Here is a 27,104-nt window from a genome sequence, read left to right on the forward strand (position 1 = left end):
AAGAATGGATAACCCTTTTATCTTAAATTGATCATATGATCTTCCTATCAAAACCTAAATGGGCCTCACTAGGCAACATCTTCTGTTATCAAATAGGCTTCCAGGAAAAAAGAAGACCTAAGATCACTTACTAAGATCACTTACTAAGAAGACTAAGATCACTTACTGTCCTGTGCAAATCCTCGTTTTTGACAGAAGTCTTCCAGTGTGAATCGGCTCACACTCACCATCTCTGTAATTTAACTCGAAGGGTTCACCCGGGAGGTATATTGTTTAAAACTAAATAGACCATTGGTGCATTACTGAAAATGGGTGATTGAAAAATAGGAATATGAAATTTTTACATGTTAAAATCATTGTATATAGGACATTTTTTTTTTTTTTTGAGGGAATCCTTGGGTCTTCCCCTAAAGACTGTTACCTCACCCTATTCATACATGCAGAGGAGGTGGGCTTATACCATGTTTATTTTACCAGCATGTAAGATATGGAACACATAGGGAACTTTACCAGAGTACTTTTTTGTTTTTGTTAGAAAAATTTTCATCACACATGATTTACAGGTGTCTCTAAAAGTTTTTATTTTTCTTAGGTAGGCTCCATACCCAGCGTGGAGCCCAGCATGGGGCTTGAACTCATGACCCTGAGATCAAGACCAGAGGTGAGATCATGAGTTGGATGTTTAACCAGTTGAGCCCCACAGGCACCCCTCTAAAAGTTGTTTTAAATACAGAAAACCATTTTGTTCACATAAGGACAATACATGGGAATTAAAATTTGCTTCTATTTTACAACTTTAAAAACTATCCATGATAGAAGTGCCCGGGATGCAGAACAGGTTTTGTATGTATTTGGGCAGAGAGTTATGGGTACCTTGATTTTACAGAGAGGTTGTGAACCCATCTGTTTGTTAAGGCATAGGAATCTGTCCAGATAATACCGAAAATGTGTTCAGTGACGTTTAGGTCCTTGCCAGTGAACAGAATCACAACACTGTATTGTTGTGTGTCCTCGTTAATCTAAAGCTTGGTTAAGAGAAATGGTCACATAGGATTGCCTAAAGAATAGGTTGTGCACTCATGCCTTTACGTTTTCTGATAACCGTAACCGCTTGGACTACGCTCTCAGCTCCTTAACGATGGTACTTCCTATCACAGGACCTACCTCTGGGCATCTGCTGAACGTACTAGAGAAGGTAAGTGTATTCAAAACTTACTGTGTGTGTATTGTAGGACTGGTTGGATAGTTTTGAAGGTTCTGAATACGTAAGTTTCATTTCCTAGAGAAATGTCATTCCAGGCTTTAGTACTAGGAAAAAATGTATTTCTCCTAATTTTAAAAAGAAAAATGTCCAAGAGCAGGCTATGTCTGCTCAGACAGCTCTTTGCGATGAGCCCTAGCTTTGCAATTCTGCAGGACCTCAAGGCTAACTTCTGTGTACAGACTTGACCCTGGTGTTCATATTGTTAACCAGTTCTTACGGTCCCTTCATTTTAAGACAATCTTTGTCTTAGTATTTGAGGAAGTTTATACATATTCCTATGCAATCAGTGAAGATACAGGACTAGAAGCATACATTATTCTATGATACTTATTACTATGTTGCAAGACAAGGCTTCTCCAGTTGTTCATGTATGTTTTACTTTCCCAGTAGATGATGAGGGCCTTTTCTCATCCTGGTTTTATCCACAAGGTGTACAGTGTTAAGAAGATGCTTGGGTTATTAGAACCCAGGCCTTGGGAGTCCGGCTCTGGAAGAGTCACCAGCACTCCAAGCCTCCGGGCTAAAAAGAAGCCCCGGTAAGGAATTATTTTTCACTTGTTCCCTGCAGCCCTATTGTTGGAGTTCAAACACTGTCTACACGAAGTGTGAGTATTTGTCAAACCTGATCCTCTCACTGAATGGTCGCCTTGTTCCCTTGAGGGCACTTTTCACTCCTTAGTTCTTAGGAGGCGTGGAAGTGCCAACCAGCCCCACCGCCATGCTGGTAATACCTGAAGGAGGAAGGAAACAAGGGGACACAATCGCTTTGTGCAATACACTTTTATTTTCCTTTTACCTTTGCAGTCATCTTTGAGTAATCGTTGTGTAAACAATAGAATGGAATGAAATTACATTAAATTGTATGCAAATGGCTCTAGAACACCTTTACAATTATGACAAGGCAATTATAAATAACTTTTTCTTTCCTTAGTAATATATATTTGCTTTTTAAAGTACATTAAAGAGCTGCCGTATCTAGGGTTAGCTAGGAAAGAGCAATGGTACCGTCCTGGGAGCCCACCTCCCTGAAAGTTTAGACTCCAATTTTGAAAATCCTAAGGTTTACTATTCCGTAATACACAGTCAAGCAGAGGGCTACTTGGGTTGGAAATGATTTATTCTTGAAACTTAACAGCATTTTACCTTTTTAGTCATTGCACAAAACCCTTTCTATTTTTCACTCCACCTGGGTATTCTGCAGAATTTCAAGTAAAACTCAGATTCTGGTAGCTTCAAGTTTATCACCTTTGGAACAACAAATCCTATCATTTAAGGAGAAGTCAAATCAGAGATGGGTATATAATGAGCAGTCTAATAGAATGGCAACATTTTATATAGCATTCTATATGTTCCAATGAAGCAAAACTTACATATGCCACTTGATGTAGAGGAAATTTTAGATCTGAGACTATTCCAAAGTAAAGCAGCCTCAGGCACATTCTTAATATGAAAGTTTGCAAGGCACCTCCCTCTCCCAAGAGACAATCAGATTGTGGGTTGGTTTTTCTGCAAACAAACCAAAAGAATAAGCATCCTAGTTCTAATTCAGTCATTTCAAAAATCAAAAGTTATAAATACTCCAAAGATAGACCTGAAATTTTCTGTTTAAATAACAAGAGATTAACTGCAAGAAGCATATAATCAAAAACTTTTCTTCTTATAGCTAAGGTGTGTAATGCATAAATATATGAAAAATAAAATTCACAGTCAGTTTTAAAACTAGAATTCAAGTTTGGCTAATAAATCTTAATTTTATAAGTATATTAATTTCTAAATCCAACATAAAAGAGGCAGTATTGTCAGATGTACAATTAAAGTAGAACAGAAAGCACAACAATGAGAGAAGAAATAGGCTTCTGATAGAAAAAATTCCTTTTGTTGCCGATAAATAGGACCACCTGAGTGTATTTCATATTCTTTTCACTTAAGGGATATCCAAATTGATTGCTAAGAATATTAAATAGCTTTTGGAAAAATTAGCAACTGTCGTGCAGCTGTGGCATTTGCTTGTTCTCATACTGTGGATTGCTAGAGAATAAAGCAGAACTCGGAGTGTTGTAAGTTTGAAAAAATTCTTTTTTATCCCATTTCACTGAAGCCAGACTCTTCACAATCTTCTGATTTTGTGGGGACTGGGAGTGAGGGGGTGGGAGACGGGGTGGGGGAGAGAAGATTGAGGGGAGTGTTGTGAGGTGAGGGGCATGACAGATCAGGGAGATGTCAAGGGACATACATCAGCTGACACTCAGCTGAGCAAACCCGATCAGCTTCACTTCATCAGGAATCTCCGACCCATCACAGCCTGAAGCCTGAAAAGGGAAAAAGACACTTTCAGTGCCGGTTGATCCAAGCAAAGGCACAGTCTGTATGGGGCCAGTGTCCCATGTTTTCCAGGACAGAGAATCATCCTCTTGAAGGACTACTGTAACAAATCTGGTCACTATGCTATCAAGTACAGAAAATGGGGTGGGGGGGATTTGTTCCTGTTAAAACACCACAGTCTCCAGACTTGGAGCTTTGAAACGGTCAATGACTGCCAAGAAAGTGATTTTAAATATACTTTCAAATTAGAGCTCCTTAATCATTTTAAAGGATTATGATAAAATACCTTGGAATAAATTTAGCCAAAAAGGTGAAAGACCTATACTCTGAAAACAAGACACCAATGAAAGTTGCTGAAGACACAAATGGAAAGATAGACCATGCTCAGCTCATGGACTGGAAGAATTATTAAGATATCCATATTACCCAGTGCAATCCTTATCAAAATACCAATAGTATTTTTCACAGAACTAGAACAAATAATCGGAGTTTGTATGGAACCATATAAGACTCTAAATAGCCAAAGCAATCTTAAGAAAGAAGAACAAAGCAGGGAGATATCACAATCCCAGATTTCAAGTTATACTACAAAGCTACAGTAACCAAAATAGTACGGTACCGGCACAAAAACACACAGATCAATGGAACGTGAAAGAAAGGCCAGAAACACACCCGTACCAATAGAGTCAATTAATCTACAAAAAAGGAGGCAAGATATACAATGAGGAAAAGACAATCTCTTCAATAAATGGTGCTGGGAAAACTGGACAGCTACATACAAAGAATGAAACTAGACCACTTTCTTATAACAAACACAAAAAATAAACTCCAAGTGAATTGAAGACCTAAACCCACCAAAATCCTACAAAAAAAAAAAAAAAAAAAAAAACCCATGGGCATTAATCTCTTATACCTCAGCCTTAGCAACAATTTTCTGGACCTGTCTCCTCAGGTAAGGGAGACAAGCTAACAAACTACTGGAACTACACCAAAATAAAAAACCTGCACAGCAAAAGCAACCATCAACAAAATGAAAAAGGCAACCTACTAAATGGGAGAAGATATTTGCAAATTCTATATCTAATAAGGGGTCAGTAATCCAAAATATTCCTACAACTCAGTAACAAAACCCCCACATAACCCAATAAAAAATGGGCAGAGGACCCGGACAGACATTTTTCCAAAGAAGACAGACAACCAACATACACATGCAAAGATGTTCCACATCACTAATCAGCAGGGAACTGTAACTCAAAACCAAATTAGATATCACCTCACACCTGTCAGAAGGGCTAGTATCAGGAGACAAGAAACAACATGAAGAGGTATCCTTTGTGCACTGTTGGCTAGGAATGCAAGTTGGTACAACCACTGTGGAAAAGAGTATGGTAGGTTCTGCAAAAAGCTAAAAATAGAAATACCGTATGATCCAGTAGTTCTACTATAAGGTATTTACCCAAGGAAAATGAAAACACTACTTTGAAAGGATATATGCACCCCTGTGTTGATTGCAGCAGCATTTACAGTAGCCAGAATATCCAACCTAAGGGTTCATCTACAGATAAATGGATAAAGATGTAGAATATATATATACAATTCAATATTACTCATCCATAAAAAGGAGTAAGATCTTGCCATTTCCAACAAGGATGGACCTAAACAACATACGCTAAGTGAGATAAGTTAGCCAGAGAAGGACAAATATCATACTTCAGTTACATATAGAATCTAAAACACAAAACAAATGAACAACAATGAAACAGACTCTAAATACAGAGAACAAACAGGTGGTTGCCAGAAAGGAGTGGTGGCGCGGGGGTGGGGGAATAAGGGTGAAATATGTGAAGGGAATTAAGATGTACAGATTTTCAATTGTTAAGATATGAAAATGAACAAAAGCGATTTAACTGGTCACTGAGGGTAATACGGTTTTTACCAAAAGGCGTCCTCTATAAAACTGGTCAGAAAAAAAGTGTTTACCAAGTAGTAGAAGGGCTCATGACAAACAACTTATTTTTCCAGAACAATTTTGTTTATAATATTTTAGGACATTTATTGCCTAGAATTGTCCCAACTTATATTGTGTCAAATACTTTTTTTTCTTCAAAATTAAAAGAAACTGGAAACAGTCATTGCTCATCAAACCTCTCACTTGTCCTCATTCAAAATTTTTTATTTTTTTTTTCAACTCCCCTTCTCTCTCTCTCTCATACACACACACACACACACACACACACACACACACAGTATGCATATCACCATTCCAGGCCACCTCTTCAGAGTGCATAAACCAGAATCTGACATTATGTAAGTACAAGTTGGGAGAAAAAGGTTTGATAAATGACTGGGAATGGGCAATTAATCACCAAAGGACCATACAAACCTTTTCTTGGCCTAATTCCTGCTAAATTATTGTCAAAACAATTAGTTTCCCATGTAAGAAAAAAAAAAAAAACCCTTTCCAATCATCACAATGAACCTGCTTTGCACTGCTCCAAAAACCAGTGCATAAACTCAGTCCTTTGTCACCCCCAACATTTTCCCTTACAATAAACTGCTAATTAGAATACAGAACTTGAGTATTTTTAAGTAATTATCTTTAACATAATGGTGTCAGTACTTAAGCTTATATAAGAAAATCAATAGCCTAAAGGGTAGAAATATAAGTGGGCATTTAAAAAATTTCCTTTGTGCCTGCCCATTGATTTCTTTAGTTTTAGTTGACAAGATATTCAGTAAAGGGCAATTTTTTTTTTTTAAAGATTTTATTTATTTATTTGACAGAGAGAAATCACAAGTAGGCAGAGAGGCAGGCAGAGAGAGAGGAGGAAGCAGGCTCCCCGCCGAGCAGAGAGCCCGATGTGGGGCTTGAACCCAGGACCTGGGATCATGACCTGAGCCGAAGGCAGCGGCTTAACCCACTGAGCCCCCCAGGCGCCCCAGTAAAGGGCAATTTTCACTGTTTGTGTTGTCAGGGGTAGTAAGATCAGAATCACTACCTAGCCCCTCACTCCCAATTATTTTCTTGCTCCACACCAGTTTGTATATCTCCTTAAATCTTCCTTTCTTCTTCACACCCCTGCTAACATCATTTACTCAATGCGGTGAATGGGGGCAGACGCAATGTGTGTAATTAATAGGCAAAGGACAAACACCACAGGAGCAAGGATGGCTGCTGACGGTGACAAGCAGGGACTAGCTAATGGGAAGCACATCAGTGCATGTCAAAGATACACCAGAAACTTGGCAATGGGAATTAGTAGGATGTTGAAATGAAAGGAAATAAAGTATCCAAGAGTGGTTAAAAGAAAAAATCTTAAATCCCTTTTGCAAAGAGTAATAGAAGTTGAGAATTTACAATGCAAGTGGGTGATCAAACCAGTGATTATTGGAGTCCATCTCTCACCCTCTGTCCCAGTGCCTCCTGCGGCTACACTGGAACACTCAGTTTCCTGGCAGAGTCATAGGCCAGGTTGTCTGGCTTTCATTCAGGCACTCAGCTCTTCTTCCCCCACTATCCTGCTGACTCTCTCTTAACCAAGGCTGAGTTCTTGTCTCGCTCACTGTGGCCTGCAAAACACTGAGAGCAATATGAAAATGGTACTGGATTCTAGAGCAAAGGGATTAGAGACCCTAAAAGCAGCAGTTCTCAAACTTCTCGGTCTCAAGTACCCTTTATATTCTTAAAAATTATCAAGGACTTCAAAAGCTCATGCTTTTTTTTTTTTTTAAGCTCATGCTTTTTTAAAAAAATCATTTACCATGATCAAGTGGGATTTATTTCTGGGATGCAAGGGTGGTCCAATGTTCCTAAATCAATCAGTGTGATCAATCACATCAATAAGAGAAAAGAACCATATGGTCATGTCAACAGATACAGAAAGAGCATTTGACAATGTACAACATCCATTTATGATGAAAGACCTGAACAAAGGGAACGTACCTCAACATAATAAAGGCCATCTGTGAAAAATCAACAGCTAACATCCTTAATGGGGAAAAAATAGAGTTTTTTCCCCTAAGGTCAGGAACAAGACAAGGATGTCCAGTCTCACCATTTTTATTCAACATAATACTACAAGTCCTAGCCATAGCTATCAGACAACAACAAAAAAAGGTATAAAAGACATCCAAATCGATGGAGAAGGAAAACTTTCACTATTTGCAGATGACTTGCTACTTTATATAGAAAACCCAAGGACTCCACCAAAAAAACTGCTAGAACTGATAAATTCAGTCACAGGAGACAAAAGGTTCAGAAATCTGTGGCATTTCTATACACCAATAATGAAACCTTAGAGAAATTGACAAAACAGTTCCATTTTGACTGCACCAAAAATAAGATACCTAGGAATTAAATACTGATGAAAGAAACTGAAGACAACACAAAGAAAGGAAAAGACATGCCATGCTTATGGAATTACAGATACAATTAAAATGTCTGTACACCCAAAGTAATCTAGACATTTAATGCAAACCCTATCAAAATGCCACCAGCGTTTTACACAGAACTAGAACAAAAAACCCCTAAAATTTGTGTGGAACCACAGAAGATACTGAATAGCCAAAGCAATCTTGAAAAAGCAAAGCTAGAAGCATCACAATTCTGGGTTTTAAATTACAAAGCTGTGGCAATCAAAACAGTATGGTACTGGCTTAAAAAACAGATATGGAGGGTTGCCTAGGTAGCTTGGTCAGTTAAACATCTCTTGGTTTTAGCTCAGGTCAAGATCTTACAGTTGTGGAATTGAGCCCCGAGCCAGGCTCTGCCCTCAGTGTGGAGTCTGCTTGAGATTCTCTCTCCCTCTCAAATAAAATCTTAAAAAGAAAAAAAAAAAAAAAAGACCTGTAGATCAATGGAATAGAATAGAAAACCCAGAAATAAACCCACAAGTATGTGGTCAGTTCATCTTCGACAAAGCAGGAAAAAATATTCAATGGGAAAAAGTCTCTTCAACAAATGGTGTTGAGAAAACTGGACAGCCACTTGCAAAAGAAAGAAAATGAACCACTTTCTTACACCATACAGAAAATTTTGAAATGGATTAAATACCTAAATGTGAGACCTGAAACCATAAAGATCCTAGAAGAGAACACAGGCAGTAACCTTTTTGACATCTCATCTGTCTCCTGAGAAATAAAACAAAAACAATCAACAAAACTAAAAAGGCAACTTACTGAGTGGGGATATTTGCAAATGATATGTTCAATAAAGGGTTAGCATCAAAATATATTAAACTTATGAAACTCAACATGCAAAAAATAATCCAATTAAAAAATGGGCAGAAGACATGAACATCCATTTCTCCAAAGAAGACCTAAAGATGGCCACAAGACACATGAAAAGGTATTCGTCACTTACCATCAGGGAAATGCGAATCAAAACTACAATAAGATTTCACCTCATACCTGTCAGAATGGCTAAAATCAACAACACAAGAAATAACATGTGTTGGTGAGGATGCAGAGAAAGGAGAGTACTCGTGCACTGTTGGTGGGAATGCAAACTGGTGCAGCCACTGTGGAAAACAGTAGAAGGTTCTTCAAAAAGTTAGAACCACCCCCACGATTCAGCAATTACACTGTGGGTATTCCCCAAAGAATACAAAAACACGAATTCAAAAGGTTACATGCACCCCTATGTTTATAGCACCATTATTCACAATAGCCAAGATATGGAAGCAGTCCAAGTATCCTCTGATAGATGAATGCATAAAGAAGATGTAGGAAGATGTGGTATGTGTGTATAAATATAAATATAAATATAAATATATATATATATATAATGGAGTATAATTCAGCCATAAAAAGAATGAAATCTTGCCATTTGCAAGGACATGGATGGAGCTAGAGAGTATTCTGCTGAGTAAAATGAGTCAGACAAGAAACAAAACCCAGGGGGAAAAAAAGAGACAAATCAAGAAACAGATCCCTAATTCTGGAGAACAAAATTACCAGAGAGGAAGTGGGTTGGGAGGATAGGTGATACAGGTGATGGGGATTAAGGAGGGCAGTTGCTGTGATGGGCACTGGGTGATGTATTTAACTGCTGAGTCACTAAATTGCACACCTGAAACTAATATAACACTGTGTTAACTATAGTGGAACTAAAACTTAAAAAGCTTAAGTTTTTGTAGGTTATATTTATTGTATTGACTATTTTAAAAATTAAAACTGAAAAATTTTAAACATTTTAAACATGATTTTAATATCAAAGTATTAAAATAAAAACAAACATGTAGATTGTATTTATTATACTGACGATCTCAGAAATTAAAACTTAAATTATTCACTTACTAATTTATTAAATCTAATAATAAACCTATTACATGCTAACAAATAAAACCTTAATGGAAAATGACCACAGTTTACCAAAACAAAAATTTGAGAATGGCACTGCTTTACATTCTGCAAATCTCTTTAACGTCTTGCTTAACAGAAGATGGCTAGATTTTCGTATTTGCTTCCACATTCCATCTATTGTTTCATGTTGTTCCCTTGACATATTTAAAGAAAATCCAGGGCACCTGAGTGGCTAGGTGGGTTAAGCCTCTGCCTTTGGTTCAGGTCATGGTCTCAGGGTCCTGGGATCGAGTCCCGCATCGGGCTCCCTGCTCAGCGGGGAGCCTGCTTCCCCATCCCCTCCCCACCGCCTACGTCTCTGCCTGCCTCTCTGCCTACTTGTGACATCTCTTTGTCAAATAAACAAATAAAATCTTAAAAAAAGAAAAAAGAAAAGAAAACCCACCCCCCTATAAATAGGTCATTGAAAGGGAATAACTAGTATTTCAAAAGTCTTTCTGATAATTGTGAATGTTGTCTGTCACTATACCAAGATGTGCCAAGTGGATTTTCTTAAAATTCAGTTGCACTGTAGAATCTGAAACCACATACTCTATTGTATTGAAACCAGTGGCCTATCTCTCAGTTGGAAGTGATCTTTTCCCCTCAGCATCACTGAATTATGCAGATCGTCCACTGTTGACACAGTCTGTTATAGAATCTCAGTGTTGCAATATACAACGTCCACCAAGCTTATTCATTAACATCACACATGACTAATCTCATCAGAAAAAGTAAGTACTGGGCTGTTATCACACTCACAGTGGCAGATGCAAGCTTCCCAAAATCCTTTCTCTGCTCTAGAGCCGAAAGGTACTATTGATGACAAATATTGTCAGTTGTTTTCCTTGAAGTGTCAGGCTCGCTTGGTTCATTTTGAAAAAATATCTGCCAAATCCTTAGTCTGAATAACCACAGTTTGTCAGTTATTCTTCTGAGTAAAAACGGTGTTCCACAGGCATTAAAAAAAAAAAAAAAAAAGAAGGCTAGTTCAGCCTACAACTTAATCTCACAAGAGCTTTTCCTGGAGACAACCACAGTACTTCACGATAGAAGCCTACCTTGCTTTATTGCATTTCACTTTTTTGCCTTTCCCGGATAGCATTTTTTTTTTTCTTTTTATAAATTGAAGATTTGTGGCAATCCTGTACCACGTAAGTCTGGTGGTGTCATTTTCCCAACAGCACCAGCTCGATTCTTGTCTGTGATATTTTGGTAATTCTCACAATTTTTTAAAGGCTTTCATTATATTTGTTATAGTAATAGGACATCAGTGATCTCTGATGTTAATTTTGCAATTGTTCTGGGGCCCATGGACCATGCCTATAGAAGATGGTGAGCTTAATCCATAAATGCTGTGTGTGTTCTGACTGTTCCACGCACTGGCTATTCCCCTGTCTCTCTGCCTTGCCTCAGGCCTCCTAAGTCCCAGAGATCCAACAATATTGAAATCAGGCCAACTCATGACCCTACATCGGTCTTTAAGTGTTCAAGTGAAAGGAAGAGCTGCATGTCTCTCACTTTAAATCAAAAACTAGAAATGATTAAACTTAGTGAGAAGGGCAGGTCAAAAGCCAAGACAGGTCAAAAGCTAGGCCTCTTGCACCCTTTAGGCCAAGCTGTGATTATAAAAGAAAAGTTCTTGAAGGAAATTGGAAGTGCTACTCCAGTGAACACATGAATGATAAGAAAGCCAACAGCCTTATTGCTGATATGGAGAAGGTTTTAGTGGTCAGATAGAAGATCAAACCGGTCACCACATTCCCTTAAGCCAAGCCTAATCCAGAGCAAGGCTCTAATTCTCTCTTCAATTCTCTGAAGGCTGAGAGAGGTGAGGATGTTGTAGAAGACAAGGTGGAAGCTACCAGAGGTTGGTTCCTGAGGTTTCAGGAGAGGAGCTGCCTCCATAACATGTAAGTGCAAGGTGAAGCAAGTCAGTTATCCAGAAGACAGAGCTAAGACAAAGAAGACGGCTACAGTAAACAACAGAATTTCAATGTAGACAGCACAGCCTTCTACTGGAAGAAGATACCTGTCATAGCTAGAGAGGAGAAGTCAATGCCTGGCTTCAAACTTTAAAGGACAGGCTGGTTCTTGTTAGGGGCTAATGCAGCTGGGGACTCTAAGTTGAAGCCAATCTTCACTTACCTTTCCAGAAGTCCTAGGGCCCTTAAGAATTATGCTAGATTGGTTTATAGATTCTACAGCCTATAAATGGAACAAGAAACAGCACCTTTGCTGATAAAATGGTTTACTGAATATTTGAAGCCCCCTGTTGAGAACTGCAGCTTAGAAGAGAAGAGTCCTTTCAAAATATTACTGCTCATTGATGATGTACTTGTCACCCAAGAGCTCTAATGGAAATGGGACAATGAGATTCATGTGGTTTTCATGCCTGCTAACACAGCATCCATTCTACAACTCATGGGTCAAGAAGCAATTTCAACTTTCAAGTCCTATTATTTAAGAAATACATTTCATGAGGCTATAGCTGCCACAGACCGTGATTTCTCTGATGGATCTGGGCAAAGAAATTTGAAAACCTTTTGGAAAAATTCACCTTTCTAGATGCCATTAAGAACATGAGTGATTCGTGGAAAGAGGTCAAAATGTCTCCATTAACAGGAGTTTGGAAGAAATTGTTTCCAGACCTCACGGATAACTCTGAGTGGTTCAAAACTTTAGCGGAGGAAGTAACTGCAGATATGGTGGAAACTGCGAGAAAACTAGGATTAGAAGGGGAACCTGAAGATGGGACTGAATTCTTGCAAGGTCAGGAAAAAAACCTGAACAGATGAGAAGTTGGCTTTTTATGGATGAGCATAGTGGTCTCTTGAGATAGAATCTACTTCTGGTGAAGATGCTATGAAGATTGTTGAAATGACAACCTGGGTGGGCTTTGGAGCCACTGGAAATTTTAAAATATACAGAGGTTGTGATGGGATTGGTCTGGGGTGGGGGCTGGCGCCTGGGATTTTTGAGCTCCCTAGGTGATTCAAAGGTTAGAGTTTGAGAACCATTGTTCTACCCAAGTGCTTCACAATGTGTGAAACACCAAGTAAGCTCCCAAGCTTCCCATCAAGCAGTGGTTCTCAAACTTTAGCACGCACCAGAATCACCTGGAGAACTTGTTAAAACACCTGTGCCCTACCTCCCAGAAATTCTGACTCCTGAGGCCTGGGATGTAGACATAGAATTTATGTTTTTATCAGATAACTTCCAGATGAAGCTGACACTGCCAGTTTGGGGACCCCACTTGGAGAACCGCTGTCTCGGACTGGAGCCGGAGACCCAGAGCTGCGACTCGGATCTTCCTGAACTGACAGGCTGCCTTGAGATTTCTGTCTTCTCTTTCTTCTCTTTCAGTAAGGGCTGTGGGGGAGGGGTGGAGAAGTTGAGTTGTTTTCATCTCATTTCAGTCTTCGCTTTACCTGTACTTCAGGAAATGTCGCCTAGTGACACAGCCTCCAACTATGGTTATGCTAAAAGCCTCTAAAAATAAGGCCTGTTAGTCGTGAATTGCCAAAGTGCTTATGAAATTGCTATACGTAATGCATGTTACTTAACTTCAGGAACTAAAGTCTGTAATGCTCACGTAAATGTGGATGAATTGGATGTTACTTACACGTACTTAACGGTTTCTATCCTGTCTTTAAGGGAGAATTATCTTATTTCATAATTTTACCAATGCAATTTCGTATTTTTACTAATGCACTTTCAAAAACTTCACCCTGAAAGCAGCAAGACTCAATTGCTTTATAAAACTGCAAGGCAGCAGATTAAAAAATGCCATAAACATTTAGACTTGTCTCAAGGCAAGGCTCACAACAATCAACAGTAAAACAGTACTGAGATGTTGCACCCAAAGCATGTTCCACTTGCGCTGAAATGCCCTTTTTGCTTAAACCACTTCATTAAAAGTGTTATATATATGGGAAAAAAAAATGATCTCCCTGCCTCTGGTCATGCCAACAATGGAAATCATACTTCACTTATTATATGTCAAACGAGGCTAAAGATCTCATTGGGCAGGGAGTAAATGCGTTTCTTGATAGAACCAACATCCTTGCTCCCTGGGCCACTGTTTTTCTTACATAAGCAGATACATAAGCACAGCCCACCTTTTCAAACTTGAGCCCAGTATTTCTAACAGTGGTGGGAGAGCGGAGCGAAAGGAGATTAGACAGGAGCAATCTACAAACAGCATGTTTCTCAGTTGAGGCTAAACAGTGGAATCACCAGGGGACACCTTCAAGACGCCCAAAGCCCAGGCTGTCCCAAGAGCAATTACATTAGGATATCTGGTATAGGACCCTGACAAGAGTAATTTTGTGAAGTGCCCCAACCATCCCCTGAGTAAACCACTGTTCTCTGAGGTAAGGAACCACATCACCAAGATACAACTTTGTTCTTTAGAAGATTTTCGGCCCCCAACATTCTCCTTTAGAAAGCAAAGAAAGCTCTGAGATAAAAATGATAAACAGGTGAGAGATAAATGGGCCACCAGCAGCAGCAGTTTGTGAGGAAAAATGCTTCTGAAATACTTTCTTTTATTCTTCAAGAAAATAGCCAAACTGACGAACGAAGGCAAGTGCATCTGAGTCTCTGTGGTTTTACCAGGATGTCAGTGTTCTACAGACGATTAGGCCCAGAAGCAATTCAAATGAGCTCTGTCGGGTGGATCTCAAACTGGCCGGCAACAGGTAACAACAAAGAAACCCCCTCAGGTTTAACGAGGGCTGGACAGAGAGTGAAGTGACCAAAACCGAAGGTTGCTCTTGAGTCTGGCTTTACTTAATGTCATTAGCTATCTTTTGGGGAAAAGCCATTAATTTCCATCTTCTGGGAACAGCACATTACTACATTCTCAAGCTATCGAGGTAAGGGAAGACTTGCCTGGGTTCTCCTGCAGGACTCCGGGACCGGACAGGCCCATACTATTCAATCTGCTTATCTGAGCCCGTCATCCGAAAGGAAGAAGCCACAGAGACACAGTAAACCATAAAACCACTCAGCTGCAGGGCCCTGATTCTCAGAACGGACGGCAACTGAGGGGATGGGCTGGGATGCTAAACCAGAGTTGAATCTGCAGTGTCTACACTGTAACCATGGGCAAGTTAGCTCCACAGAGTCTTGGAGTCCCAGGACAGAAAATGAACCTAAGGATATCACGATCTAGCAAACATGGGATGCCGAAGAAAGTGTTTCTCGTTCTTCCTGCAGGCAAGGCCCAGGGATTTTAAGGGACTCTAAAAAGAGGGCATGAAGCAGAAATCAGCATCTTAATTATTTTACAGGAATTAAAATAAATGTTAAGGAAAAAATGATGGCTGAAGTTTTTTCTGACTGAGGTCTGTATTACACTAGTATATTTAATTATCAAGCCCCCCGCTCTGTGCCAGCTACTGTGCCAGGCAGTAGCCTCTGGCCCCTGGAGGCTCTAGACTTGAATTCATGGGGGAGAATAGCAGAGGAGCACCTGAGCCAGGGCTGGATGTCGCAGAAGGCTTGCTGGAGAAAGTGAAATTTAAGCAAGAAGCTGGAACATGCCTGCATATCGGGTAGCCGAAGCAGCAGCCCGGAGAAGCTGGATGAATATTTTAGTGCGAGAGAGAAGCACATACAAAGGGCCAGCCGACAAAAGTAGAAGGAGAGAAGAGAAAATGAAGGGAGAGACAGCAAGGTAATAAAGCAGGAGCCGGAAAGGGAGATCTGGTCCGGGGTTTGAGTTTTAGGAGCATCTTGCAATGCAGAAGAAGCACCCTGGCCACAGCCACAGGGTGGTGAATGGAGCCTGAGACAGGCAGCCTGTAGACAGGAAGGTGCGTTTCAGGAGATGAGAGAATCCCGCTAAAGTGCTGGAAATGGGGATGGAGAGAAGAGGACGGAGTCAATCGAGAGAATCCACAGAAGTAATAAACGGACTTGAGTGGGAGATGAAGGGAGTTTGACCTTCTTCTTACTGTTCAGGGAAGACACAATAGGGGTTTCTCTAAGACCTTCGGGAACAGGAAATGGGCAGGGTTGCTATTCCTGTTTCATAGGTGAGCAAGTTTAGGGAGTGTGGGGATAAGCCAGCATGGGGCACATGGGTGGCTCAGTAGGTTACACCTCTGCCTTCAGCTCCAGTCATGATCCCAGGGTCCTGCGATCCAGGGTCCTGGGATTGAGCCCCGAATTGGGCTCTCTGCTCAGTGGGGAGCCTGCTTTCCCGCTCTCTCTCTCTCTGCCTGCTGCTCTACTTGTGATCTCTGTCAATTAAATAATTAAAAAAAAAAAAACCAGCATGAAAGCTTTCATCTCTTATCTCTGTTTACATACTCAAATTTAGGGACCTCTTCTGGAGGTGTTGTGTGAGAACTTCTTTCTTATGCTATAAAAAATGAATAAAGAAACATTAATGGGCTTGAAATCCTGACACAGGCTACCATTTTCTCATCAATATTGTCTAATATGAATGAAATATGTTTACAAAGATGTAGGTGAATTAGAAACATAATAATAAGGTGACAGATGAGTCCCCAAGCAGAAGACAGATTTTTCAATTTCTTAATTTATCTTTCTATGTCTCAGTAAAATGTTCTTTTGTTATTGAAAACAAAACAAATGTCTTCAGATAAATTCTTTCTGTGAGAATCTTTGTGTTTTTTTGTTCGTCACACAGCCTAGCCATCTGAAATTAGATGTGAGGCAAGATCCAGAAAGTTAATTAGCGCAGGGCTAACATTTACTGTAACTAATCATTTCGCATCTTTGGCCGCGTGCATTTTCCATTAAATTCTCACAAGAAATAAAAAAGACAGATCATCAATACATATTGTGCACAGCAAAGTGCTAGTCATTTATATCTTAAATTGCTTGCAACATTCTGACTGGCTCTTGCTAAGATTTACAATTTTAAAATGAGTCACTTAGTGTACTGTTTGCTAAAACTTTCCGAAAAATCGTCCCTTTTGACTGCTTGGACTGCTCCCCGTTTCCGCCCATGGTCACCGTATCTCTCGCTTTCAGAACGATGCCAGGACGCTCAGGATCTCAACCTCTGTGACCGCTCTAGTTCTTAAATTCAAAGTCTACTAGCGCAGAAAACCTGCTGCAACACCTCTTCTCCACGAGAATCTATTACCGTGATTTGAAATGTGGAGTTAAAATGTTATGTCTTTGTTCACTAGCCTTCAGTGAGTAGATCCACAATCGCTTCCAATTACCTAAAGCATTTCTACAACAATCAGCCTCAATTTTTAAAGTTAGAACCACCTGGCTTTCACTTTGGGAAAGCTTTATTAAGAGTGTTGGTTGGAATTAGGTTTAATTTTGTCGATATGGTCAAGGTGCCATGCAAACTGGAGGCAGAAATGGCACAGGCTCCAAGATTTCTCAAATGGCTGTTCTTAAAGATGCACTGGGAAACAAGATACGCTCATGGAAGAGGAAATTCCCAGTCGCGGTCAGAAAACATTCCCAAAGGTTAAATCGGCAAAGGACAAATGCAAAAATGGATCCCCAAAGAGAGCAACAGCAGCAACAGAATTACAGAGCAGGCTATAAAACTGTGTGATTAGTCCTTGCTGGTGGAGCATGGCAAAATATTTACCTTCTCTCCAGAACTTTCAACTTACCAACTTAAATGTCAAGGTTTTTAAAGCTTTGGGATCATCTACAATCTTCTGTAAATTAGCAGCCACTGAAAAATACAAACGTAGAGAACAAGTGTCCAAATCATTTACAGTAACACCGGATTTTCACATCAATGGTTTGGAAAATCTGACTAATCATGCAATAAGCTGCAAAATTATTTCCTTCACAGGCATTGCCAAGTCCATATAAACAACCAAATTAGTCTCACGCATTTTCTACAATTTATATCTTCAGTGCATCTGAATTCATCACTATACATTGAGCCCACATTTCATACAGCAAACTGGGAAATTCCTTTCCAGTGGAACGTGGAAGTGATAGCAGCCCCTCTTGGTTTTACACAACACTTAACGCTACGAAATTTATTAGCCAGCAGAGGGCAGCACAAAATAGAGGCGAGGTATGAAGGTCAGTGCCTTTGAACTCCCCCGCCTATAAATTCATTCAATTCTCTGCACCCATTTTTATCAAGGCAACAAAATACAGTGGATAACCTCTACGACTTGGGCATCTGTGTTCACGCTTTCAGAGCACAATAGTCTGTCAAAGCCTCGAAGAGCCACCTTGAACAGCAGCCAAGTTGGCCGAAGAGGGGCAAGCCCCAGAGGCTGTTGGTTGGAGTTCAATAGTGAAGATACCTTTCTTCACTATTGAAGGATTCATCAGAGACCTGTCCCATCTTCCACAGGATCATGATATATTTGATACTCTGGCAGAGATGTCCATTTTTCCAGCTTCCTCCCCTGGCTTAGGGTACAGAATTATCAGAAGGTAATGATGACAGAAATGTAAAACCTCACACTTTCCATATCCAAATCTAAAGTCTCAAGGACTGAAAATCAAGTAAGTGTTGCTGATGAGGGAAAAAGAAAGGACTCCTGAAGAAAGAGAGAAAGTTCTGTGTGTCATTTTTATTTTTCATGTGGAAAGTTATCTGCTGCTTCAGTAATTAGGTATCTGAAATGTTATGTGACTATTTTAAGATAAAAAAAATTAAGATAACATAAATATTTTGAGAAAAGGGTTTCAAATAGAAAATCTAAGTAAAGAGGAGAAAAATCTGCACATTTCATGTTTCTCTAAGGTTGACTAAAAACAACCTAGAGACATGGATTTTCTGCAGATCAGTTTATTTCATTTAATCTATCAGCTGCAGTAGAGAAAAAAAAATGAAAATTATATACTCAATATGGCCGATTTCTCTTTATAAACCATAATTACAAGCATCATTTTATCTTCATTTGTTGCTCTTAATACTTCAACTCTGAGCGATCTGTAAAGTTTCGTTTATGGTAACTGCCTCCCCTCCCCCGGCCCTGCCTGCCCCCTCTTTTTCTCCTCTTCCTTTTGCCCACACAAGCCAACCATACACATGTCAGGTAGAACCTGGGCCACAGGGGCACCTGGGTGGCTCAGTGGGTTAAAGCCTCTGCCTTCGGCTCAGATCATGATCCCGGGGTCCTGGGATGGAGCCCTGAATCATCATCAGGCTTTCTGCTCAGCAGGGAACCTGCTTCCCTGACTCTCTCTGCCTGCCTCTCTGCCTATTTGAGATCTCTGTCTGTCAAATAAATAAATAAAACTCTTAAAAAAAAAAAAATGAACCGGGGCCACCAACCTCAACAAAGTTATCATCACCAAGTGTCTGTTGGCCTCCTCAGCAGTTTCCTGAGCGTATTTCAGATGATAGAATCATCAAGTAATCCATACAGGAAACACTGGCCCATGGAGTGAAAAGCTCAGCTGTGCAATGCTGTTCACGAAAGCCAGTATTTATGATGTCAGAACATTCTGACTGGACGCAAACTGCAGCAAGTGCACAGAATCACTATGTCCTTAAAAACTAAAAGTTCCTCTGATTTGGGTTGATTTCACGAGTCACCGCAATGTCTTCCTGTGAATTTCAGTCCTTTCATTAGAGACTCTTAGTTAATGTGGATGATGTACTGCCCCGTTCTGGATCATCTATTTCCAGTCTGCTCTGTAATGTTCCGCCAAAAGCCACTCTCTGTCCTGCACAAATTCACAGCCCTCTGTCTGGTGTGCATGCCTATGCGTTAGCGCCATTCTCCAAGGAACATGGCTACTCGAGTTGTAGACTTGGAGGGCAAAGCTGAAATGCTAACATCTTCAACAATCGTCCCGGAAGCCACATTCCCCAATGGTGAGCCCTATACCTCGGGAACATTAGAAATTCAAACTCTGTCTTCAACTCAAAGCAAAAATAGCAAAACTGGCCACTTACCTGATTACTCATCCCAGCTGCTAGGCTTATTTTCAATTTAGTTGATTCTAATTTGTTGTAAAGTGCTATAAAATACCTTCATTTAACTGACATCACATAAAATTCAAGGTGATGCTAATTTCTCTTCCACTAGCAATGCTCATTAAAAAGATGGGTGTCACTGTTTTCTCCCTTCTCCTGACTGTGCACCTGGATTTCAAAAATAAAAATGTACCTTACCTGGAATGTGAGTGGAGAAGGAAGGGTTGGATAGGGCTGGTCAGCTTTAAGAGCTTCTCAGGTATGTGCTGAGTACCACGCTTTAAGGCACTTTGGGATTCCCTAAAATATGGGGCTTCTGAACTTTGCCTGCTCAGTGGCCATCCTCTTATTTCTAATCCTTCCTGGCTTTCCCAAATAGAACTTTCTGATGCAGACACTGCCTTCCTGGAGCTTGTCCCTTCCCACCCTCTTCAGTCACAAGTGCTCTGTTTCTTGGCACAAAGGGCACAGAAAACAGTCACCAAGGTACCAGGAATTGTGGTCCCCTTGCCCTAGCACTGCAGCTACAGGCTACCTTTGTGTGAACCATCACTATTTCTTGGCTCTTTGTGGGCGGGGCGGGGGGGGTCTCTGTGTTGCATTTAGGCTTGAATCTCTATCAGTGTTCGGTGACCTAAGGTATCGTCAGTATGATGCTTCATGAAACTGTAACAATATCATTAACGACCACATGAGAAAGACGCCAGTGCTCAGTGGCTCCCTGATCGGATGCAAACAAAGATGGAAATAACATTGTCCTGGGGGGTCATCGATCAGAGGCAAGGCAGCAGAACTGACGTGTGTCTCGCAAACCAAGTCTGGCATTCTCCAGACCCTGTTTTCTCTATAAACTTGTACTACTCAGATTCTCCACATTAGGACAGTTAGAAAAGTAACAGTTACATAATGACTATTTACAGTCTGTGTTTGCATTACAAGTGATTAGTAGAAAGATACACTTTTCTCCCCAGATACCAGTGTATTTCACAACAACTCATATAGTATTGACGTTCTGGGGGCCGGGAGTGAATTTATTTAATCTGAGCTATTCTGTGAAGAAAAGCACCCCAGTGAACGCCAAGTCCAACGCATTCCCTCTAGAGGAAATTCTGAGAGAAGACAAAAAAGCGCAGACTTGGGTTACCTGACAAGGTAATGTCACAATATTGTTTGATCCAAGGACACGACCCAAACATCTGCTGTGTACCCTGCGCTGCTGCAGAAAGGCAGCAGAGGATTGCAAAGCAAGAAAGAGACACAGGTACTGAAAGGAAATCCAAGCTTCTAAGGAAGGAAGAAAGGAAATGATGGGACGGTGGGTCTCTAATGGATATCGCTGTAACACTAATTCAAAATCACAGCTAATTATTATGTTTGGGACAAAATACAAGAGATTTGTCCTGTTATTTTCCCCAGATCTCCAGGCTTTTATCTTCAGATGAGTGTAGCATGATGTGTAAGCGCATGAATCCCCCAGTCAGAGTGCCTGGGTTAAAATCCTGCCTCCGGCTTAGAGCCATGTGACCCCATGAACTTGGGCAAGTGTACATAAGTGTCTTTGTGCTCGAGTCCACATATCTGCAAAATGTGGATATGAATAGTGCCGATGTGACAGAGTTCTTCTGGGGACGGAGTTTATACACATACAGTGTTTAGACTAGTGCTTGATATACTGCAAGTACATAAAAAGGTCAGCTTACTATCTCTAGCCTGGACAACTGCCTACCTTCACTGACTTCCCTGCCTTCATCTTAACTCATGAGCCCTCTTACACTCACCAGAGAGACTTGGAGAATCTAAGTCATGAACTGGGGTGTTTTTGCCTCCTCATATAATACTATTTAACTGTTCATATCCACTTCAGGATTAAGTTCAAGTTTTTAATGTGGTCTATGAGATCCTCCATGGTCTGGCCCAACCTACTTCTCTAGTTCATTTCTGCCACATCCTACCCTAGATTTTCCTGGGAAGGGCTCCATAACCACTCCCCTCCTCCAGGTATCTACCTCTACTCTGTATCATCATGTGCTGAAACAACCCATTACAGAGCTTGTTTCCCCACTTGATTCAAACTCTTTGATAACCCAGACAAAATCTTATTCACCTCTGCAAAAGGTTGATCTTTGAAATATACCCGTATCTACAGAGACTGAGGACTTCTTCCCACTTCTACTGCTACTACGCAAGGGCAGATGCCACCGTCTCTCGTCTGGCCTCCACAACAGCCTCCTGTCTCCCTGCTTTCAACCTCCCTCAATGGCTCAGCCTCTACCCAGCAATCAGAAGACACTTCTCTGACAGTTTTGTCTTTACGGTGTTTGAAATTATTTATTTCTCTTCATCTCTACCACCTCCATCCCATCTCATCTATTAGGAACCAGCAAAACTGGCTACTTTTCATTGTTTTTCAAGAGATGAGGGACTAGGGCACTCTTCAGATAAACCACCCAGGCTGGCATAGGTGGTAACCCCAAGAAAGGGAATCTACAATGTAAGTCCAGGATGGACATGAGGAGCATCAGTATGGCCTCAAGACTACCTACAGCAATGAGGACTAAGTCATACCACTAACCTTCCCTCTTACAACTTTCCCCAGAAAAAGAAACCAATCATTGCTAAAGGAACTTTTCCCAGATGGATCCAAACAATACAAGGGATGGACTATTGTGGATACTTGGGTGTGCAGCCCTGATCTTCTCTTTAGGAATGAAGCAAATGTTCTCCCATCTGCTGGGATTATTGTTGGCTGATGACTCTTAGCTTTGTGCCTCTTTGGGAATTGCCCTTGGAAACCTTAAGACTAAATCCATGGACAAACATGGTACAACAACCTTAGAAGGCATTTCTTTTAGCAAATTTATGAAACAGTGCAAATGAAAGAGAAGCACAAAATAAAAGAATATAAAATATGATACCAAATATCTGAAATGTAGAGGGGAGAGGATTAAAGAATGAGTTCAAAAAAATTAAGTGACCATCAGCTTAATGTAGACTGCTATATGCAGAAGATGCTATATATAAACTGAATGGTAACCACAAATCAAAAAAAGTTACAGATATGCAAAAAATAAAGGAACCTAAATCTATCACTAAAGAAAACCAAACCATGAAAGAGAAAAAAAGAAAAAAGGATAAGAGAAAAACTAAAAAGCAACCACAAAACAAGCAACAAAATGGCAATAAAAACATATCTATCAATAATTACTTTGAATATAAATGCTTTAAATGCTCCAATCGAATGACACAGGGTGACAGAGTGGATAAATAAACAAGACCCATCGACACTGCTGCCTACAAGAGACTCATTTCAGACCTAACGACGTCTGCATATTGAAAGCGAGGGAATAGAGAAATATTTATTATGCAAATGGATGTCAAAGAAAACCAGAGTCGCAATTCCTATATTGGACAAAATAGACTTTAAAACAAAGTCTATAAGAAGAGACGAAGACACTAAATAATAATAATAATAATAATAATAATAATAATAAGGGAGATAATCCAACAAGAATATATAACTAAATGAGAGGTTGACTCTCATTTAGTTATATATGAGAGGTCGCCGGATACAAAAATCAATGTACAGGAATTTGTTGCATTTCTATACAAAAATAATGAAGCAGCAAAAAGAGAAATTAAGAAAATTCCATTTACAGGTAACATATAAGATGCCTAGAAATAAACCTAACCAAAGTGAAAGATCTGTACTCCAAAAACTATAAAACACTGAAAGATATTGAAGATGACCAAAAGAAATGGAAAGACATTCCATGCTAACAGACTGGAAGTACAAATATTGTTAAAATGTTTATTCTATCCTAAGCAATGTACAGATTTAATGAAATCCATATCAAAATACCAACATCACTTTTCATAGAACTAGGACAAAAAATTCTAAAATTTATATGGAACCAATTTTGAAAAAGAAAAACAAAGCTGGAGGTATCACAATTCCAAACTTCAAATTGTTACAAAACTGTAGTAATCAAAATGGTATGATACTGTCACAAAAAACGGGCATCTAGATATCTGAACCAGAATAGAAAACTAGAAACGAACCCACAATTATATTGTCAATTAGTCTTCAACAAAGCAGGAAAGAATATCCAACAGGGAAAAAGACAGTTTCTTCAACAAACGGTGCTGGGAAAACTGGTCAGCTATATGCTGGACCACTTTCTGATCCCGTACATGAAAATAAACTCAATGGATTAAAGATCTAAATGTGAGATCTGAAACCATAATAATCCTAGAAGACAACACAGGCAGTAATGTCTCTGACATCAGCTGTAACATTTTTTTTTTTTAAAGATTTTATTTATTTACTTGACAGAGAGACAGAACACAAGTAGGCAGAGCAGCAGGGAGAGGGAGAAGCAGGCTCTCTGCTGAGCTGAGAGACCGATGCGGGGCTTGATCCCAGGACCCTGGGGTCATGACCTGAGCTGAAGGCAGATGCTTAACCCACTGAGCCACCCAGGCGCCCCAGCTGTAACATTTTTCTACATACATCTCCTGAGGCAAGGGAAATTAAAGCAAAAATAAACTACTGGGACTAAGTCAAAATAGAAAATGTTTTGCAAAGTGAAGGTAACAATCAACAAAACTAAAAGGTAACCTATTGAATGGGAAAAGATATTTACAAATGACATATCCAATAGAGGGTTAGTATTCGAAATATGTAAAGAACTTACACTACTCAACACCCAAAATACCCCCAAATAATCCAACTGAAAAATGGGCAAAAGACATTTTGAATAGACAAATGCATGGACGGTTCTCCAAAGAAGACATCGAGGTGGTCAGCAGACACGTGAAAATGTGCTCGACATTGCTCATCATCAGGGAGAAGCAAATCAAAACCAAGGTGAGATATCACCTCACACCTGTCAGAATCGCTAAAATCAAAAACACAAGAAACAACAGGTGTCGGCAAGGATGTGGAGAAAGGGGAACACTCTCACGCTGTTGGTGGGAATGCAAACTGATGCAGCTAGTGTGGAAAACTGTATGGAGGTTCCTCAAAAAGTTAAATATAGAACGACCCAACAATCCTAATCACCCTACTGGGTGTTTTCTCAAAGAATACAAAAACACTAATTCAAAGGAATACATGCTCCCTGAAGTTTATAGCACCATTATCTACAGTGTCCATCGCTTGATGAGTGGGTACAGAGGCACCTGGCTGACTCAGTCAGTTAAGTACCTGACTCTTGGTTTCAGCTCAGGTCCTGATCTCAGGGTTGTGGGACTGAGCCCCGTATTGGGCTCAGTGTGGAGTCTGCTGGAGATTATCTCCCTCTTTTTTCCCTCTGCTCCTTCCCCTACTTGCTCATGTGCGTATGATCTCTCTCTCTGAAATAAGTAAAATCTTTATTTAACAAAAGAAGATGTGCAATGGATAAAAGAAGATATATGCAATGGAATATTACTCAGCCATAAAAACAGTGAAATATTGCCATTTGCCATGATATGGATGGAGCTAGAGAAGATCCTGCTAAAAGAAATTAGAAAGACAAATATCTTATGATTTCACTCATATGTGGAATTTAAGAAGCAAAACAAAGGGAGAGAAAGAGAGAGAAACAAAGAGAGAGAAAGAGAAACCAAGAAACAAGGCTCTGAATATAGGGACCTGTTAGTTACCAGAGGGGAGGTGGGTGCGGGGAGGGTGATGTGTGGAAGTGTTGATGATGGAAATGGGGATTAAGGCATGCACTCGCTGTGATGCACCCCGGGTGATGTATGGAAGTGCTGACTCACTATATTGTACACCTGAAACTAATACTATATGTTAACTGTACTAGAATTAAAATAACACTGGCCATTCTGACATGTTTTTAAAAAGTACAAATGATAAATAAAATATTAGAGGAAAAGGGGGAAGGGGTGTATTATTTGCCTTTTCTCCACACTAGATTTGTAGATGGTGGGAAAAAGCAATAATCAGAGGAAACTTTAGGACTGTTATAGGTACCCGAAGTAATCAGGCTTTGAGACAAAAATATGAAAAAGACTTGAGTATTAACACTATTTATTTTGGAAAAAGATAATAGGAAATTAAAAAAAAATACCCTTTGCCATTCTCCTGAAGGTTTGGCTAAACTCCAGTTTTTTTAGTATTATCTTGGCATAATAGGAAAGCCTGAAGCAGTCTGGAAGAGTTAAACTGGCAGGTATTGAATCTGGCCTTTAAAATATAATCATAAAATTACTATGTTGGTCCTGAATTTCCCTTATTTTGTTTAAGGTGGAGTTTTATGAACTGGACCAGAGTGAAGTAATGGAAGTGCCCAATGATCATTATGTTATTATTGCTCTTTCTGAAAGCAATGAAATGGTATAATCAATGAAATTGTAGCTTCATTTAGCTGGTGGAGAGGACACACCTGTATGTTTATGGCTTAATTCCTCTTTAGAATGAGGACGAAGAAAGTAAAAAACTAAAAATGCTGTATGAAGAATGACTAAACTTTAAAGTCACACTTGCCAAGCATATCCAGAACTTGCCTGAGATGAAGCTAAGAATGTATTTGCTTTGGAAAAACAGAGGATGACTGCATTGGGAGACAGCTGTTAAAATGTGCTTGGGTTCTTCAAAAAATAGGTGCCTTCACCTGGGGTGTTTAATTTTGAAACCCTCTAAATTGTAGGTAAAAGTTTGTGTGCACATTTCTTAGGATAGGGGGTTTAGCTTTTACTAGATACTCACTGGGGTTGTGCCCTGGATAGCCTTAAATTCCTGTCCCAAATCCTTACTAACATCTTCCCATACTAACGTAAGCAACCTAGACATGAGACCTTTTGTTTATTTTTAGAACAGCCTCACAGAAGTACAACAGACATATAATAAATGGTACCTATTCAAAGTGTATAATTTGGTTAAGTGCTGATACAAATATACAGCAATGAAACCACCACAAATAAGATAACGAACATATCCAAAATATGCCAAGATTTCACCAAATCCTTTGTAATTCCCTTCTCTGCCGCTCCTTCTAGTCTACCCAGGAAACCACTGATCTCTTTGCTGTCACTGTAATTTGCATTTCTAAAATTGTATACACGTGGAGCCATGTAGTGTATACTTGTCTTTTCTGGCTTCTTTTCCATACACTGTCGTTATGCTGAAATTCATCCATGTTTTCCCATGTATCAATAAATCATTCCTTTTCAAGCAGTATTCCATCGTATGGATATACCACACTTTGTTCACATGTTCATCTCTTGATGGACATGTGGGTTGTTTCCAGGTTTTGCCATTACATGCTG

The 27,104-nt window shown here is 39.8% G+C and overlaps 1 protein-coding gene across 1 annotated transcript in view; it reads right to left on the reverse strand.

Moving 5' to 3' along the window:
* Nucleotides 1–2,035: 2,035 nt before the first annotated feature.
* Nucleotides 2,036–27,104, reverse strand: part of LOC111145371 (serine/threonine kinase 39) — a 297,684-nt gene continuing 272,615 nt past the window's right edge. The window contains exons 17-18 of the mRNA XM_022500240.1: nt 17,548–17,612; nt 2,036–3,573 (exon numbers count right to left, since the gene is read on the reverse strand). Coding sequence (XP_022355948.1) covers nt 3,499–3,573; nt 17,548–17,612 — 140 coding nt within the window. The 3' untranslated portion in view covers nt 2,036–3,498. The remainder of the gene's footprint in view (nt 3,574–17,547; nt 17,613–27,104) is intronic.

This window comes from Enhydra lutris, unplaced genomic scaffold (assembly GCF_002288905.1).
Source record: "Enhydra lutris kenyoni isolate GAN:26980312 unplaced genomic scaffold, ASM228890v2 scaffoldscaffold1, whole genome shotgun sequence".
NCBI classification, from domain to species: domain Eukaryota; kingdom Metazoa; phylum Chordata; class Mammalia; order Carnivora; family Mustelidae; genus Enhydra; species Enhydra lutris.